Below are 19,352 nucleotides of genomic sequence, written 5' to 3' on the forward strand. Positions count from 1 at the left end.
TTATCCATCCTTCCATCCATTTTGGCTTGTAATTTCCATTGTTCTCATTCTGTGTTTTCCTTTTTCTTTTCTTTTTTTTTTTTTGCTTCACTTTGATTCCTCTACATGAACTTTCAGAAACGTCAGACTGCAACAGACGTGATGCCGTGTTCCTTACTGTGTAGCCTTTATCCTTCGGGCCGGTGCAAGCAGACTTGTTGGAAGTGCCGCCACGGTGTCTCGCAAGGCCAAGCGTGCTGCAGTGGCCCAGTAATTACAGCCGGAATAAATAGAAGGAGGCTGAAAGAGCTGTGGCAATAGATGCAGAGGGAGAGATGGCTCGTTATTTTAGCTGCTGCTACTGAATCTCAAACGCAGCACGAAACATTAGATGCACATGAGAGTTGCACACAGCAGCTGCTGATGAAAACTGGGAGGCAAGAGTTGGCGGGGAATGCCGTTCGGGCTCCTAATTGCCCCCGAAATGATGACAGATGCAGACATCAGGCAACAAAAGTCGTCAACAACCCGCCGTTATCGTGTTCCTGAGACCTAATGCAGAGGTTCTGGCCCACTTTACACATCAGGCTCACCAACTCACATTTCTTCCCCCGCATTCATTTATCTGGGTTTAAGGCAAGTGTCAGGTTCAAACACCTAAAACATTCATTAAATAACACAAAGAAGAGAGACAACAGGGTTAAATCTCGCGAGGAGACCAGCAGAGAGATGGATTCCGTTACATCTCTGCTGCTGCCTCTGCTGCTGTACTTTTTATTATCTCAAAAAGGGAGGGCCTTAGTTTCATCGCAGAGCTTGAGCAAAGGGGGAAACATACTTTAGTGTGACCTTTGACATCATAAGCTAGCAGTTTCAGGTATGCGGAACAACCTTAACAATTGAGCGTTCAGTGAACAGGAAAAGGAGAATACGCAGATGGCTGGGTGCAATTCATCACAGATAAGATGGTGCTCGCACATTTATGGTGAGGCTGTTTCTTGCACCAGACCTTACTCTGTAGCATAGGAGAGAGATAACAGTCCTATGAAAAACGCTGACGTCTGAATAAACTCAAACCTTAAAACCTTTTCAATAGTAATGAGTAAATACATGATAAATGCCATAAACATAAAACATGTAGAGAATAATAAAAATAACTCTAAGAGCAAGGATGCAGGAGCCACAGCACCACATACCGCTGCAGCTCCTGCACCCTGCATTGCCACTGGCAGATTGTTGTTGTTTTTTTTCATCCTTTGGAGAACCGACTTTTTACATATTTTAGTAGAGGTGTTTGATGGATGCTGAGAGGAGCAGTTCAGTAAGCAGTGGTGAAACATTAAAGGATTGTAGATTTTTACTTACTGTTACAATCCTGAACTTTTACCCAGGTCAACATTGCCATTCCATATTTATTGGCAACCATGGTATGAATGTGTTTTTATTATTATAGTTGCACAATCTTACTCTGAAAATAGGGGGCAATGGTGCACTTTGAGAAATTGATTGTTTTAATGGCAGAAATAAATGCAGCTAAAACAGTTATCCATGTCACATGTATACTCCCTGTATACATATGACATGAGACTGATGTAAATGTGTGACTGATGTAAACTGATTTAACTGGAATTTAGCTCTTTGGTGAGATGAACTTAGGATAAAAGCCTTTTGGGGCCAATATGTGGAAAAAGCACCTAATGCCCACTGATTTATACGTTTGAGGATCTGTGATGCTTTGGGCCTGTTTCTCTGGCAAAGGTCCTGGGAGATGGAGTTTTGGTATCATAAAGTCTCTGAAAAAAACAAAAGATTCTAAATAAAAATCTTGTAGACTATGAGTAAACAAAAAACAAAAAATAGCCATCCATCACTGGGTCTTTCAACGGGTTAGCGATCAGAATCCTACAGCATAATCAACACAGAAGTGGTTCTGCAAACACAGAATCAACCTTCTTTCACGGTCATGTCAGTCCACAGACGTAAATCTTATAGAATCTGTGGGATGAGCTGAAGAGAAAAGAGCATATGGAGGACTGAGGAGATAAAGAGGAACAGTCAAGGATCGCTTTCTTTGTATGAGGCACCTTTACAAAATATTATTTCTACTTTTCAACCAAACCTAATCCTGCTCTCCCTCCTTCCTCCTTCCTCACCCCCTTATCTGAAATAAAATCTTGGCTAACATCAACATTGACGAGGCTGGAATCCTCCTCGTTGGTACCAAATGTGCTCCGTCCAGAACTGGCAGGTTTTCCGTTCCTTTAAGTCATTCTCCTCCATCCACCTCAGACATCTTAGCACCACGCGAAGCAGAGCGTTCAGCCGTTCTGTTCCCCAGCTGTAAAACTCCTGCCAGACGTCCAAAATATCGACTCTCATCCTTTTTGTTTTCTTTTATTCAATACTCAAAAGTCACTCGTTTAAGAAATCATGCTCTCTGTAATTTTTTGCATTTGCATTTTATTGCAAAACTGTTGTTTCATATCTTTTGAGGTCTTTGAGTGACCTGAAAGGTGTTTTTAAATTAAATCTTTTATTTTAATTATTTATTTTATTTATTTATTATTGTTCAAAAAGGGGGGCATACAAAGTATTGAAACTAGGGGGCATCAATAGTGATTTGCTGTAACATAATTATTTCTTACCATGGCAATTTTCCTCACTGAGTAAATATTCTTGAATTAAGAATTTGAGTTCTCCTTCAGTTTTCGTTGTAAGATTATTCTGCTTCAAACCGGATGAATGTGTTCAAGGCTTTTAACACACCTTCATAAGGTAAGCTAATGTGGTCGGCGCTTCATATGAGTTAGGAGGTTGTACAGGCAGAGGATGGACAGGGTTGTTAAACTGGCCTTGGTAGCGGTGACAAACTCCTCCTGGAGCGATGCCAGGCCACTGCGGGGCTGCGGATGTTTCAGATCCACAGCGGGGACAGTTTGGACCTCAGCACCAGAAACACAGACCTGGACTAAAATGCCCTCCAACTGTGCGACGAGAAAGGTTAAACACTGTCCTCGGGCTGATTCATTTCTCATTAAAAGGAAGCGATTAGTGATTTAGTAAATTACAGTCGGGGCAGAATAATGTGACTGTGTAAATCTAAAGAGGACAAGCTGTGATTTTATGGGGTTCGTTTCATTTCACGCCGAATGGATCAAGTTGTAGCAAAGGTTCGGTCACTTTATCTGGAATTTACAACTGTTGCCATAAGCTGTTAGTTGTCTGTTGTTGTTTTCTTAGTGCTTGAGCCAAATTAATGTCAAATTGTATATATTTGGACCACTATATGTGTACCATTAGCTTGTAGTGACTGTACAGAGCCAAAGCAACATGTTGCTATGGGAAGACTAAAGCCCCTTTCACACTTACAACCTTACCCAGTAATTTACTGGGTTAGCGTTATGTGTGAATAAAGCCAGAACTGGTTTACCAGGTAAAACTGGTAAATTTACTGGGTCAAGACCTAGTATCATACCTGGTCATTTACCGCTGTAGTGTGAAAAAAAGCCATTACATTCCTGGGTAAGGCACACATTTGCGTGATTACGTTAGATGTTTGTAGTCTTCGTTTAGCTCTTCCCCTGATGTCTGCAAGTCAGTTCTCTGACTGAAAAATGTACTGAAATTGTTTTTTTTTCTCTAGTTTTCATAAATCTACTAACAACGGTGAGAACCACCGGTCCTGAAGACATTGTTTGTTCTGGCTAATCAGCTGTGTGACACTTGAATCTACGGGAAAGTGGTTTTGTTAAATTACTGGGGATTATATATAAAAAGGGCTTAACTGTGGATGAATTTATATATGAGTTTCAGTGGCATGACAGATAGTGACCTGAGTTTAAGGTGTTGACGGCTACATTACAGTAGTGCAACTAAACCAACAAGTAAAACACAGACGGAACGTGTGTAGAACAGTGAGACTTTTAGCTGCTTCCATTCACTGCTGCACTCAAATGCAATGTAGGCAGGTGACAATAGCTACGTTTACATGGATAAAGGTAATCGGAATAAACGGACGATCAGAATAACAAAGCGTCATGAAAACAAGCCAGTCAGTATATGTCGGATTAAGTTCAATAGGAATGAAATTGTATTTCAAATGAGAGTGGTGGTTTATGCCAATTGATAATCCGATCAATGTCAGGCTCAAGTTGTTGCGGATGTGGCAAACTGACACGAGTGTGCATGTGCAACCAACGTAACCGTGACATATTTCCACGTTGGTGAGGGGCGGAAATACGTTGGGAAGCAAAATTGTCAGGGCTCCCGGTACAACCTCTCTTTTCGAAAAATAAAAAAGCTCAAATTGTTGCTTACTCAGTAACGTTTCAGCCGTAATTAGAAGATTGTGCAAGTCCAGCCTGGGCGCTCGGAAGACAAACAAACTCGTATAATACTGCTTTATTTACTATTTTTGATGTTTAGCGAAGACGGAAGTACTTCTTCTTCTGTGTTTTTTTTTAGGGGAATTTGATAATCGCACATGTCAGAGTGGTTCTATTCTGAATAAAGCCAGCTACACATAAACGCACATTATGATCAGATTAAATGATTGTGTGCCCATATAAACGGTACAATCCGATTATTTAATCCAATCCTGAAATTCCGTAACATAGCTATAGTTGTTGATAGAAAAGGAGTACATACAGTGCCGGAGCTCCGCAGTGCGCGTACGGCACTAAGTGCTCAGGGGGCACCAAGCAAAGTCGTAAGTTGATGAATGAAAAGCTTTCATACTTTTTGGATCCTATCTGCGGACTATTTAGTTTTGTGTTTCAGCGGTTTCTCCGGTTCCTTAAAAAGTCAGCAAGACAGTTCCGCTCTGTCCCACCTCCCACCGCTGGAGGTTTTTACTGTTGTAGACAAATAAAAAATTTAAGCAAAGCACCATTTCACATGTAGTTACTGTATTCACTACTGAAACGACACTAAATAAAATTGGGAAGTTATTTTGGTAATCCCAAGAAACACATTGATAAATACTGTATTATTGTTCCCTTTACATGTGTATGTGTGGTTGGGGGGGCACCACAAAACCTTTTTTGCGCTTAGGGCATTCAAATGGCTAGCACCGCTCCTGAGTACATACACATCAATGTAAGAAACTAATGCTTTGAAATCCATGGACAGGCTGCTGATCTGTTAGGTATCCAGGGAAATGCCACAATTCATGCTTCTTCATGTAATTCTCAACTTAAGTTATTGTGAATTACAACCCTCAAAACAACTGAAAAGGACGATTGTAAAAGTGAAAAAGTCAAATTCCCTTATAGACATAAACTAAGTTTCCCTATTTGGCCCTTACATACCATGTTGGCATTCCTTACCAGAGATTTCCAACTTTGATGTTGATGAGTTTGTCTTGTTGTTGCTGCGTTTTATGAAACATCTCTGTGGATCTGGATTGGTCCCACCGCCCAGACAGTCCTGAAAACCTTTCAGTGATCAAAAATCGGTCTAATCCCTAAAGCATTTTCCATCCTACGTTGAGTAAGATTTGTTTTTGAGATCCAATAAAGGAGTGTTTTTGCTTTGTATGTTTTTTTTTGGTCCTATGAATTCCTCCATCTCTGCCGGGTTTCTGTGATCCAGAACCGGCTGCGGTCACCAGTAAATCATCTTCCTGGATGCTGGCGGTCCCCATGAAGGATTTTCCTCTCCGTTTCTCTTTGGAGCCTCTCGGATAGCAGCAGTTAAGTGTCTGTTTCCTAGCAACACGCAGTCCAGCACTTTATTTCACACTGTTGCAAACAGGCGGCGGACATCGAGGCTGTCAGTGATGGAGGGGGAATCTCCCACCTTTTGGTCAAATATTGACAGTACAGCTCTGTACAATATGAATCCTTTTTGTTCCATGTAAGGCTGTTCCTCATCTGTGAATAGAATACATTTGGGGGAAAACTTTGTATTTTTCAGATATGAAATGAATTACCCGAGATAAAAAAAATTCCATCATGTCCTGATTTGTCTCCCTGAGAGATGTTTGTGAATGTTTTCCTCTCATCCTGGTCCTGATGTAACTAGTGGTGACTGGTTTCACGGTGTGCGCGTGAAAAACACAATAACACTTTCCTTCCGCTAACGTCATCATCGATAGAAACTGCTCCCTTCAACCTCCTCTTCCTCCCTTGATTCGTATCCAGAGAGAGAAAAAAATCACCTAATCAATCACTTGAGCAGTCCTGCCCCTTATTATTAGTGTGCATCCCGGTCGCCTCATTCAGTTCCTCCTGATTCGTCGACAGCTTTGTTTATTCTGCATTCTGCCAGTTTCTTCTTGGCTCCCTTAAACTCTTTTTTCCCCATTCTTGGTTTGTTTTCTTGTCATAAATCTTGGTTGCATCCAATTTTTTTCTTTCCTTCTACCCTAACGAACACATTTTTCTTCATCCAGGCAGATTTTGTTCATTTTATCTATTCTCTTTCGTCTACCCTCACTCAACAAATCAAGCCCAGGAACGTGAATTAAACCCTCCTTTATTTTATTGCTGCTGTATTGTAGTGACTGGAAAGAAAAGGCAACAATGAATCAATCATTTAAGTATTTAATACCTTGTAATCCTACAAAATGAATTAGTCTTGTCCTTCTTTTGACTTTACTCCTCCGTTATTCCCTCAACCTTGTCTGTCCAGGTGGTTCGGGATCAGATCTCCCACTGCACGGTGAAGCTGCGTCAGACAACGGGACTGATGGAGTATTGTCTGGAAGTCATCAAGGAGAACGATCCCAGTGGTTTCCTGCAGGTAAAAAGGTCTTCCAAATGCTTTTGAAGTAAAGATGACCCATAGAGCCCCATTTCAGTAAACGCCTCCTGAAATAAAACAGTTTCCCAAAGCTCACATGATGACATACGTATTGGACTGTGATTATATGATCTTTGTACTAGAGTTATACTTAAACGACCATAAAGTAACAGGAAAGTGATTTACAATTAGAGGTGAAAACATAAAAAGCTACAATAACAGCAGCATTAGTGTGTAAGTCCTTTAAAAAATACTTTGTTAAAGCAAGTTTTTATTCAATCTTCACTATTCAATATTTGCCCAATCTACTTTGCACAAGTTCTGAAGATATGTCAGATTATGAGGAAATCTGTTGTCCACAGCCTTGTTCAGGAAACAGGTCGGCTTTACTTCTGGTTTAGCCCTTCCCCAAAACTTTGATAATCTTTTTGCTTGTTTTGGTTATTCGGATGACGGTTTGGCCTCACTGATGAAATCCCTCTTAATCTTTGGCTTTCTAGCTGACGAACAACGGTTTTGAGTCAAAACTGAAACCTTAAAGCCCTGCTGGTACGCTGAAAGTTTGAAGGAAATGTCAGCACACAGCATGATGCTGCCACAAGCAGGATTTATTTAGTGCATTGTGTTCTTTTGGTGATGCGTTGTTTGTTGTGTTTTATTTATTTATTTAGTTTAATTTTGCTCAAATAAGCCTTTTAGAAGATATTGAAATATTTTGCAAGGTCTGAAAACTTGTCTTGCCACCCTATTTATTAGTAGGAGAGTGAAAGACGATATATATGGAAAACCTGATCTTATTCTTACAGAATAAGACAAAATAAGGCCCAAGATCAGAGAAAGGAATATGCTAAATGGAATACAAAAAGAGGTAAACAAAAACAAGAAAAGATGACATGTAAAACACTAATAAAACAAACTATTAGAATTTAATTCTCCCGGAGGAGCTGGCCCAAGTGGCTGTGGAGAGGGACGTCTGGGCCTCCCTACTGAAGCTGCTACCCCCACGACCCGACCTCGGATAAGCGGAAGACGATGGATGGATGGATGGATGGATGGATGGATGGATGGATGGATGGATGGATGGATGGATGGATGGATGGATGGATAAGAATTTAATCAATTTTTCAAACTAGAGATGGTGCCAATCTGGGTCAGTATTGATGCCCAGTAACCCAATATGGATGCCGTTGTTGGATCTGATATCGAGCTGAGGCCACCAATCCATCCTTCAGCCCAAACACCATGGTCCTGTGTTACCGTAGCTCATATTGCCTGATTTTACTCAAGAAGTTTAAACTCTTGTTACACACTTAATAATATCAATGTTACACACTTAATAATATCACGGGGGGACTGTGGCTGAGCAGGTAGAGTAGCTGTCAACAAACTAAAAATTGTGAGTTTGGTACCAGCTTCCTCCTATCAGGTGTTGACGTGCCCCTGGACAAGGCACTGAACTCCAAGTTGCCGATCGATCTGCGTATCAGTGTGTGAATATGTGTGTGTGTGATTGGGTGACCGTGGCTCCGGTGTAAAGCGTTTTGTAAAGCGAGTCGGAAGGAGGAGCTTTTTTTTTAAATAACCGTGATTATGTTCTGGAGTCTGCTGTTGTCATGTAACAGAGAAGTGGAGGAGCCAAACGCAGAAAGGAGGCAGGCAGGGGGGAAATAAAATGAGAAAAATCAAAAACTTACAAAAAAACGAGTCATGGGGAAAATCCAAAAACAAGCGACCAGATGTTGACAAAGCAGGCGGGTAGAAACAACAGGAGGATCTGACCAAGAGCTGACTAACTAGGAGATGTGATTACTGAACAAGGAGAAGGTGGTTGTTTAGCAACAGGGTGCAGCGATGAGGGAAGGCAAGGAACTGAAGATAAATGGAGGAAACTGCAGAAAAATGGGCGGCAGAATACACAGGAAGCAAGGGCAGCAAAGACACACCAACCAGAAACAGGACACAACCCAACATGAGAATTAGTCAAGATTCAATCTGCACGGTGACAAAGAAATTTAGAAACTGGAACAACAGGTAGAACATGTCGTAAATTGACCACAGATCTCAAATGACATTTTCTAACAAAAATTATTCATTATTAATCTTGAAAATATAAATGTAAATTAAGGTAAGTGCACAAAATACATCCGTATAAAGTGGGCCTGTAGGGTTTATTCATACTCTCTTGTACAACACCAGGACAAAAACAACACAAAATATTTAGGAGACAAAATTCTGGATGGGAAAATGTTGGTATCGGAACCCAAAAATCCTGCGTCTCCATTTCATACATTTTATTTGGGAAGTTTCTAAACAATATTCATTTCGAAACACTTAAATAAATTACATAACTCGGCTAAACTAATTCAGCAGAGTTATGAAAAATTCTAACCTGTTTTGAACACAATTATACTGTAATTAAGGCTAATAACTGTAATCAAATAGTTTCTAACAATATTGTCAAATATTCACTCAAAATGTTGAGACACCAGGAAATATTTGTCAAACATCTGCATAATCAACAGTTTGAAACAAACAAGATAGCATGAATTAAAAAATTCTCTATCTTCCATATTATACACTTAAAACCTAAAAGCTGAAATCGATTAATGCCTAACACATCAGATTTATAAGGATTTAAGTGCATTGCACTTCTGCTTGATTCTCCAGCAAGTGGTGTCCAAACACATCATCATCAAGTTAAAAGTGCATATGGTTGTGCTCAATAATCAAATAAAATGCAATTATCTTTATTGCAAAAATTATTGTGTTGAAAAATTATTCAGTTGTGATTTTATTTTTATTTTACCTACTCAACATTTAACTAAATATATTATTTATTTTTTATGAAAAGGGGCGATCTGAAAATCATTGTCCATCCCAAACAAAAAGGAAACGCTAGTCTATGGTCAGCAAAAAGAACCGTTCATGGATCAGTCTACCTTTGAAAAGGCTTGCTGTATTTGTTGTATACATGAAACATGGGCTTAAGGAAATGTATGTTTGATATCTGCTTAAAGGTTTTTATTTTCAAAAGCTACTTTTAATCTGACAAGCACAAATTCTAACTTATTGAACATGACTGTGCGTCAATCCGATAAACTTGTTGATTATTTAATTAATGTTAAAGACTAATGTGCCTTCTTACATGTATTTATAGTATAGAAGTATCCGAGTTTTAATTGGCTCTGTTTAAACAGCAAAAAACAATGATATGATTAATATGTGATTATTTATTGAGGCTAAACATGGTGTTAATAAAAAAGATACCAACGGCCTGTGTGGTGAAAGGAATATGTGAACCTTTGGATTCATCTGTCCTGTTTCAGATCTCTGACGCTTTGATCCGGAGGGTCCACATGACCGAGGGTCAGTGGGGGAAGGGGACCCTCACACCAAGGATGAGCAGTGACTTTGACCTCACCCTGGACAGCGGACCTCTCCTGCAAACCATCCACCAGCTAGATTTCGTACAGATGAAAGGTAAAGAACGGGGGCGGGCCTCCTTTAGAACGTATAAAGGACTCTAAAAGATTTGATCTCTCTCGTTAAAACTTGAACAAAGCAAGGCCTCTGTATTAATCATACAAAAAAAAATCTGAAGTTGGACACGCGGATATTTTGGTGTGCACTATATACGTCCTGAGATCTAACTATCTACTATGTAGGAGTGTCCTTTCTTATCTGTGACAGCAACCCCTTGAGTCTGGAGTTGAAAAAAAGCTTGTTTTTGAACATGACCTGTTTAGCTCCTTAAAGTCACAGAGAAAATTGTACATGAAACTGGTCTTAAATTTGGAAAAAAAAAAAAAACAGAACATTTAGTTGACCATTTCTGACATACTGACAACGTTTTAATATCCTTACATTTTAGGCATATTTGATTCATGTATGATGGTTTCGTACAAAATAAACACCGATAACATCTGGTTTTGGAGCATTGCTGTGTGTGAGTGTCTTATATCTCAGAGTGTGATCTGCCCTTGTTTTTTTTTTTTTTTTCCCCTCCTCAGTCCCAGCTGCTCCCATCCTCCAGCTGGAGGAATGCTGTACCCAGAACAACAGCGCCACGTTGTCATGGAAACAACCGCCGCTCTCCACCATCGCCGTGGAGGGCTACATCCTGGAGTTGGATGATGGAAATGGGGGCCCTTTCAGGGTAGGTCACCCACCAGCAGGTACTCTCCCTGTCCCGCCAAGTTTGGATCTAAATGTTGAATTTAGTATATGGCACCACTGCTTGTCTTGGTGGATAGCAATAGAAAAGGCAGCCGGGAAGCAGATATAGTGGAGAAAGGAGGAAACCCCCCTTGAGATCCATACCGTTGATCCCTTGCCCGTTGGTCATGTGACACAGCGTTTAAAGGCAGTGAATGACACACTTTCAGGTGAACAGGCCTGAAACGCAGGAGACAGCTGGTACCATCCTGCATGAAGTGTGATCTGGGATCAAAGCGGTCTCCAGCCCCACACAGAGCTTCACCGCGTAATCAATCCTCACTACACCCCCCACCCAGATCTTTGTTTGACGACAACCTATACCTCCTGAACTGTTCCTTCGGTACAAAGGCTGTGGATATCCATATCCTGAAACATTTAACGTTTTGCCCCCAGCCTAGGATTCAGCTCATCCGTTAATGAATGAGTCCTGTTCTTCTATTTCTGAGAGGAATGGTAGTTTTATATCTTAAATACGTTAAACCCCCAACAGCAGACTTCATAAACTCAGGGAAGATAATGTAGGACAAAACGCTATTTTGGAGTGCAACAACATTTATTTGCTTTTTTTTTTGCATGCGTATACTACAAGAATCGTGGCCTTTTAGTTTCAGTTCAGTTTGCTAACAAACAGCAATGGGCGCATTCATTGAACAGCAGTTGAAACAAAAGTGTTCATTTTTATAAAAGATATTTATTTATTTATTTATAAACATGTATTAGAGGATCAGCCCCATGAGATGAAGCATCTCGTTTTCATGGGGGTCCTCAGTAACATATCCAAACAATGTAGAAAAGGAAAACAACAGAGTAGATACAATATACAAGATACAAGAAAAAAAACACAACGCACTCGCACACACACACACACACAAGCTCTCACTATCCCCCTCGACACAGAAAGAGTAAAGTAAATCACAGTAATTCCCAAACTGCAGTATTTATACCACTAAACAATAAAACCTTATATAATCTTAGACTCAGTATGATACTGCTCTGAAAGTCTGGCATTTCAGGAGTGGTATATGAATGCATAAATGAAAAGACTAGATTCAGAATGCATAATATTTACAAATAAATAATTGAAAAATATGGTGTGCATTAGTATTCAACCCCCCCTGAGCCAGTTGCCTGAATAACTTCCTTTCGCTGCAATTGCAGCAACGACATGGAGTGCAACGTTTCTACCAGCTTTGCATTTTTATTCTCTTACTCTTGCCCAGTTCTCTTTGCAAAATAGCTCCAGCTCTGCCAGGTTTGATAGAGAGGGACTGTGTGCGGCATTTTTTTTACATCTTGGATTTAAGTATTGGCTTTGACTGGGTTGTTCTAGTACATGAGCATGATTTGATCCAAAGCATCCCATAATAGCTCTGGTTCTGTTTAGGGTTTTATTCTGCTTGAAGGCGAACCGCCGCTCTAGTCTCACGTCCTTCACAAGGTCTTCCAAGACTTTAGCTCATCCCATCTTCTCACCATCTGTGATAAACCACCACCCACAGCATAATGCTGCCACCACCCTGCTTCACCTTGGGATAATGTGTTCAAGGTGATGTAGTTTTTCACCACACATATAACACTTTGCATGTACACCACAAAATGAATGTTGGTCTCATCTGGCCAGAGCACCGTCTTTGCATGTTTGCTGTGTCTCCTACAAAATGCAAACAGCAACTCTTGAGGCTCTCTCTCAACAATGGCTTTCTTGCTGCCACTGGTCCATAAAAGACAGATTTCTGGAATGCACAGTTGATAGATAGTTTAACATATTCTCCCACTTGAGCTGTGGATCTCTTTTGCTTCCCCACAGTTAAAATTAGCCTCTTGGCTGCTTCTGTGATTAATGCTATCCTTCCCTGACCTGTTAGTTTAGTTCAGATACGATGCTTACATGTGCAGAAAGTGGAGATCTACAAAGCCTGGGATATTGTCATGACCCCATGAACTTTGTGATTTACATTTGTCTGAGGTCTGTGTTTTGTATTTTGAGGTATTTCTTTATTTTCTATAATTAGCTCTGGTTACTTTATTCATTGTTCTTCTAGTGGTTCCTCTGTGAAGTCATTACTCTGATGTCCTCAGGTCATTAACCCTGCTCTCCACTCAGCTGACACTCATTCTGGCCATTATACTCACCTGGTTTCCAAGATAAAACTACATCTCCCCAGTATTTAAGCTCCTTGGTTTCTTTCTCTCACCTCCGGATCCTGCTATCGCTCTATCCCCGGTTACTGTGTGTTCACCCCGTTTATTACCATTTTGGACCTCAACAAATCACTACCATGACAAGCTAATTCATCACGACCTTCATGACCCCCTTTTGTCCTCTAATGTTCCCTAACAACCCTCTGAGGTCTGCACAGAACGGCTCCACTTACCTTGGGATCTAATTACAGGGGGACTATATTTACTGATTAGGTAACCTCTGAAGGTGGTTGGTTGCACCGGATTTTGTTTTATGGGTATCTGTAAAGGAGTAAAGGAGGCTAATACCAATGCACACCAAACATTTTGGATTTTTACTCATAAAAAAAAATGCAAATTTTTTTATTAAATTACTGGGGATTATTACATTGGGAAGTTACGTTGGGAAAAATCCCAACGTAATACATTTTTGTTGTGATGTGAGAAAAATGTAATACAGTTCAGGGTGAATGATTAATACTGTTGCAATACCCAATCTAAGTCATCAGGCGTATCCTCTAACTAATAACTGGCTGGAAGTAGTGTTACAGCTGGGAAATATTTCTGGGAGTCTAAGAGTTGGCGTGGGTTTCACAGCAGAGCGAGGACATCTTAGATGAAAATGTTCTCCTCTGAAAATTGGAAATAACTTCCCATTAGTTCCCATCGCCTCTTTTTTAAACTCCCAGACCACATGAAGCAACATTTTGCCCGAAAACTATTTACAAAACGACGAGGGGAGTTTGCCCTCCCTCCTCTGCTCCCTGACTCACCGACTCCAACCAACGCAGCATCATGCTGACCCTGGCGACGCGTGTCCCCGCGCCTATTTATACATCGGTGGGCACCGCCGCGCGCCGGCGTACGGACACGCGCCGCCGCTTATTACCTCCTCCATCAAAAATCCAACAGGGACCCTCCTTCAGAAGCTGCGCAGGACTCCTGACCGTCATAATTACGCACTTGATGTTCCTGGCAGGGTAACAGGGAAGCTCTGTGTGTCTTTACAGGAGGTGTATGTGGGGACGGAGACCATCTGCACGGTGGACGGGCTCCATTTCAACAGCACCTACAAGTCCCGAGTAAAGGCGTTCAATTCCAGCGGAGTGGGCCAATACAGCAAGACGCTGATCATGCAGACGTCTGAGAGTACGTTGAGCGCCGTCTCCTCCTCTCCTTTCTCAGTAGAAATGACTTCAAACGATCAAGAAAAAAAAATAATGCAAACATCCTTTAAGCTGCAGCGCTTCCAGGATTTCATTCACTTGACTAGTTAGAATTACTGTACACGCCTGCCATCAAAGGGTGAAATAATTCATCGCAGTTAATCTAATTGATTTCGGTTAATCCAGCGAATTTTTTTCATTTTGTTTGAATTTTGCCCAAGAGGAAAGATGAATTCAAATGCAGGTATGCCGTGGATAATGATACCTTTAGCGGCCAAGCCTTCTCCGTTTGTAGGCAAGTCATTAAACATTTAAGCGCGATTAATCTCAATTAATTGTGACTAATCATTTGGACAGCCCGGCCTTAAGCAGCACAAATCCATTTCTTCATAGGATTCTGGATTGTCAGTCAATATTTGGGATTAAAGTTGCTCACGCCCACAAAGTTTGAATCCAGAGAGAGCCACGGTCTGCGCTGGCAAGAAAATAGAGCCATTAGTGCTTCTTCACAGCTAAGCCCGACTCCCAGGCCACCCTCTAATATTGGTCGTGAAGCTAGAACATTTTGTTTTGGTAAAGTAGAGCCACTTAATTATCTATGCAAACTGTGTAAAAGCCCCTATTAACTTAAAAGAAGCTGTGTTATATGTCTTACAGAATATTTACATTAAAAAACACAATTAGGTTTGCAACTTGAATAATAAATGAACATGTATGTTGAGTCACTGCTTTCTCTCACTGGGGAACAGTTAAAGCTAAATTCAGAAAGGGCTAAAGTAAAAATCTGCACCATTATTTGGTCTTCGCTTCTGGAGAATGGCAGCAAACTCCATTAGTTTTAGGCTTATCTGAGCCTTTGAATCTTTAAATCGCAAAAATCTATTAAAATGGTGTTTGCGGTACATTCAGACTTTATTTATATATATATATATATATATATATATATATATATATATATATATATATATATATATATAAAATGGTGATTTGGCTGTTTCTTCAGGGCGCCACTGTTTTGGCGGCCACTGGGAGGGATTGAGGGGAAAAAGTAAAGCAAGTTATCATATGGAGCCCTTGTGTTGTGAAAATTTTGTAAAGAAAAAAAAAGCATTCATACACTACTGTTGTATAATGATGCTGAAATGTCTCATTTTAAATTCCTGTTTGGTAATAATTTAAAGGCGTATTTGACTGTTTTAAGTTCTAGATCAGTCAAACTTGAAGTGGATTCAATATACTATTGATGGCAAATGTTAGAAGGCAATGATATGCCAGTGGCTGCACGGAAATAAACCCGTGCATCATCTTTTATTGTGTCCTGAGGTAAATAGTATGCATGTGTTTTGTTGTGGTTGTGATAAAAGCAATAGCTTTGAAGTTTTCTGATCCCATACATGACTAACAAACAATATTCTTTGTTTTATTGCAAACAAATCGTACCTCCATAAGATCTAAAGAAGAAATATTAGATGCTTCCAGACTAAAATCTTGTACTTTTCAAACATAACCTTCCAAGAATGCTAAGGAGGTGGAAAACAAGAACTTAGACTCAGGCAATGCCGGAAAGACATTATTACACACTAAAATTGCTTTTGTGTTGATTTCTCTAGGACTTTAGCTACACAGAATCATCTTTAGTTGATTTAACGTGATGAAAACATTTTTATTTTGCAAGATTTCAGTCTGACTGCAGCAGCGTGATCTGAATAGTGCATAGGAGTATGTTTAAGCCTTTAAACCAGTGACGTCCAGCAGCAGCTGGTTGGTGTATAATCCACTCATGTTCTCTTGCTTTGCCATTAGTTAAATGCTGCTCTGCATAGTTAAGGAAATGCGTCATCCATCAGTGGACCTGAAAAACCCTGACAGCATCCCTACCTGACTGAGCGAGCGCCCAGCAGCTGTTGGGAGCTGAGTGATATAGTCTAACCTTGCAGACGTTTTTTTTTTTTTTTCATTTTTTTCTGCAGCCATCACCCTGAGCAGCCTGTGCTTTGATTTTGTCAGTTTTATCTCCCCTGTGATAAGAGACTAAAACAACCCTCTCTTTATGCTCGCTGTATACTTTCCAAGTCCTAATGCTATTTTTTCCCTGATTCTTTGACTGATTCTGAGGAAATCCTCTGATCTTTGACAGCTGGGGTGAATCTGCTCCCCTGATCAAATCTGCTTTTGTACCCTTCCCACCTTCCCTCCCAACCTCTCCACGCTGTCTGTGCCGCTGCTTCACTCGGCTCTCCTCCCCTCCCCCCCCGTTTCCCTTTCTCCGCTCTTCTTCTACTTCCCCCCTTCATGTCACATTTTCAGCTGGACTCCCTCCATGTGATATTCAGTCTATAGGCACAGGTATGGACGGCTCTTGCGGCCGACTGCTTCTGCACTAATCCTCTCCGGGGCCCTTGCCTGTTCCATCAGTGAGGTCGTCACGCTCAAACTAGCAGGGGGGCAGTTTGCTGCTCTGTGGGCTCCACATATTAAACATTAATACGGGCCTCTAATAAATGAATGTGCCTTATTTCCTTTGAGAAATAAAATCTGGTACTGCAACTATGCTGCATGTGGGGACACTAAAAGCTGTAGCCATGCAGTGGAGCCCATAAAAACAACAAAGGCCCACCTGTTCGACTCCATATTTCCCTGTATAGACTATAAAACTAGGCTATCTGCTATACTATTTACTGTTTCCATGCCTGAATCAAGCAGTTTAGCAATCTTAGCCGCATACTCTAGGTGGCAACATAATTATTGTGATCCCTGTGTTTGCTTAACTTTATCTTTAATTGAATTTATGTCCATTGGATAGCCCTGCATTTAAAAAGAATCGGGTGAGAAAAAAAATGTAGGTTGGGTGCGTCAAAAGCTATGCCGTTTTGTCAGTGACAAGTTAATTGCAACAATTGCAAATGGCGGTGGCAAAATACGGCATTTCTGCTCTGTAGCGTCCGTCATTAGCGACAATCAGGAATTGTTACATGTCTATCTTAAAGGGATGGTTCAGGAATTTTGATGGGAGGTTTTGTTAAAAGGTTTTAAGAAGTTAATATCTTCTCTACAGTACATACTCTTGGCATCTAGTTTTAATGCAAATCTAGATTTGGATTAATCTGCATTGGAAATGAAAATGTCAAAACATTTACTCACTGCAGGTAACATATTAACTATATATTATGTTTCACCATAAAAAGGTAAAAATATCCTGAACTGTCCCTTTAAGTTATGTTTTTTGTAATATTTATCAAACCACTAATTATCCTGTTTCAAGTATTTGCCAGTTAAGATTTGCAGACTGCCTGACTCAGGTATGATATTATCAAATTTTAGAAGGTAACTATAACCGACAGAGTCTATAATAAGTTATAGAGCTCAATTATGAGGATTATTAACCTTATGTATTCATAATTGTGGTGAAACTTTCCTGTCATCTTTTTTGTTGTTGTTCCTTCCATAAAGATGTCTTTACAGTGTAGCTTCTCCTCATTTGTCCACCAACCTCCTGATCCATGTCATGTTTGCAAAAGTATCCTCGTTGTGTCGCGTCTTTGGGTCGACTATGTGATTATAACAGCGAGGCGCTCTCCCTGTGTGCCGCACAGTTGCTTGGTTCACCTTCGACCCAGCCTCCGCTCATCCGGACATAGTGTTCTCCAACGACAACCTAACGGTGTCGTGCAACAGCTACGACGACCGGGTGGTCCTGGGTAATACCGCCTTCTCCCGCGGCGTCCATTACTGGGAAATTACAATCGACCGCTACGACAACCACCCGGACCCGGCCTTCGGCATCTGCCGGGGCGACGTCCTGAAGGATGTGATGCTGGGGAAGGACGACAAAGCCTGGGCCATGTACGTGGACAACAACCGCTCCTGGTTCATGCACAACAACTCTCACACCAACAGGTAATAAAAGCCTAACATGGCTGTTTGAACGGACATTTAAAAGCTATTATTTATTACTTTTGGTGGAGACTTCTATTCAGTAGTTTGTTTACAATGGTTTGCAGGTGTTACCGCGAACGTTTCACTTTTTGTTATGCAACATTCACAGAAGTCATATGATTTAGATGTTATGGGAAAAAATCAAAAACAAAATTTAGATTAATTTTGAGAAAGAAAGAAAACAGAAAACAGTTTTTAAAAAAAAATGGTAAATGGTAAATGGCTTGTACTTGTATAGCGCTTTAACTAGTCTTGACGACCTCCAAAGCTCTTTACACTACAGTTTAGTCATTCACCCATTCACACCCTGATGGTGGTGAGCTATGTTAGTAGCTACAGCTGCCCTGGGGCAGACTGACAAAAATTACAGATGAAATTTTTTAAATTGTGGCATGGATTTGTGTCCTCCCCCATTCTCTTTACTCTTATCCACCTCAATAAAACTCAGCACAACAGTAGTAACATGCCAGAGTGCCAAAAGCTACCACAATACAGTTTAAATGCAGGATCCCATCGCAAACTCTGTCTAACGCCTTTGTGTGACCGTGCAGGACGGATGGTGGCATCACTAAAGGGTCCAATATAGGAGTGTTGCTGGACTTCACCCGTAGGATCCTCATCTTCCTCATCAACGATGAGCAGCAGGGTCCTGTTGCCTTTGAGGGCTTGGAAGGCGCGTATTATCCCGCTATCAGCCTCAACCGTAACGTCCAGGTAGGAAATGACGCTGTTGACATAGCAACTGGACTCAAACGCTTATTTTCAAAGTGGATCTACAGTGCCTTGCAAAAGTATCGCCTCGCCCCCCTCACATTTTGTCGCATTGCAAACACAAACTCAAATTGTACTGGACGTTTAGGTGATATAACTATTCCAGACCAAGTAGTGAATCGTTGTGAGATGGAAGGAAAATTAAAAATGTGTTTAATTTTTTCCCCCTACATATTAAAAAGTAAAAAGTGTGGCTTGCAGTTATATTGAGCCACCTTTATTCCAGTAACCTTGGATAAAAAAAGAAAACAGTGCAACAAATTACCTTCAGAGGCCACCTAACTAAACAGAACCGCATGAGAACGTCTGGCAGAGTCCCCTGTGGGACGGAGCTTTAACTCCCACCTCCGGGAGAAT

General features: G+C 40.8%; 1 protein-coding gene across 2 annotated transcripts in view; it reads left to right on the forward strand.

Moving 5' to 3' along the window:
* The window catches only part of trim9 (tripartite motif containing 9), a 52,306-nt gene that overhangs the window by 28,369 nt on the left and 4,585 nt on the right, over positions 1-19,352 (forward strand). Inside the window, exons 4-10 of one of the 2 annotated variants that reach the window (XM_012872209.3) lie at positions 6,613-6,723; positions 10,050-10,203; positions 10,734-10,879; positions 14,133-14,271; positions 16,596-16,634; positions 17,882-18,185; positions 18,776-18,938. In XM_012872209.3, coding sequence (XP_012727663.2) covers positions 6,613-6,723; positions 10,050-10,203; positions 10,734-10,879; positions 14,133-14,271; positions 16,596-16,634; positions 17,882-18,185; positions 18,776-18,938 — 1,056 coding nt within the window. The remainder of the gene's footprint in view (positions 1-6,612; positions 6,724-10,049; positions 10,204-10,733; positions 10,880-14,132; positions 14,272-16,595; positions 16,635-17,881; positions 18,186-18,775; positions 18,939-19,352) is intronic. The other variant, XM_012872210.3, reaches the window with a different exon arrangement.

Source organism: Fundulus heteroclitus, chromosome 19 (genome assembly GCF_011125445.2).
Source record: "Fundulus heteroclitus isolate FHET01 chromosome 19, MU-UCD_Fhet_4.1, whole genome shotgun sequence".
NCBI classification, from domain to species: Eukaryota; Metazoa; Chordata; class Actinopteri; order Cyprinodontiformes; family Fundulidae; genus Fundulus; species Fundulus heteroclitus.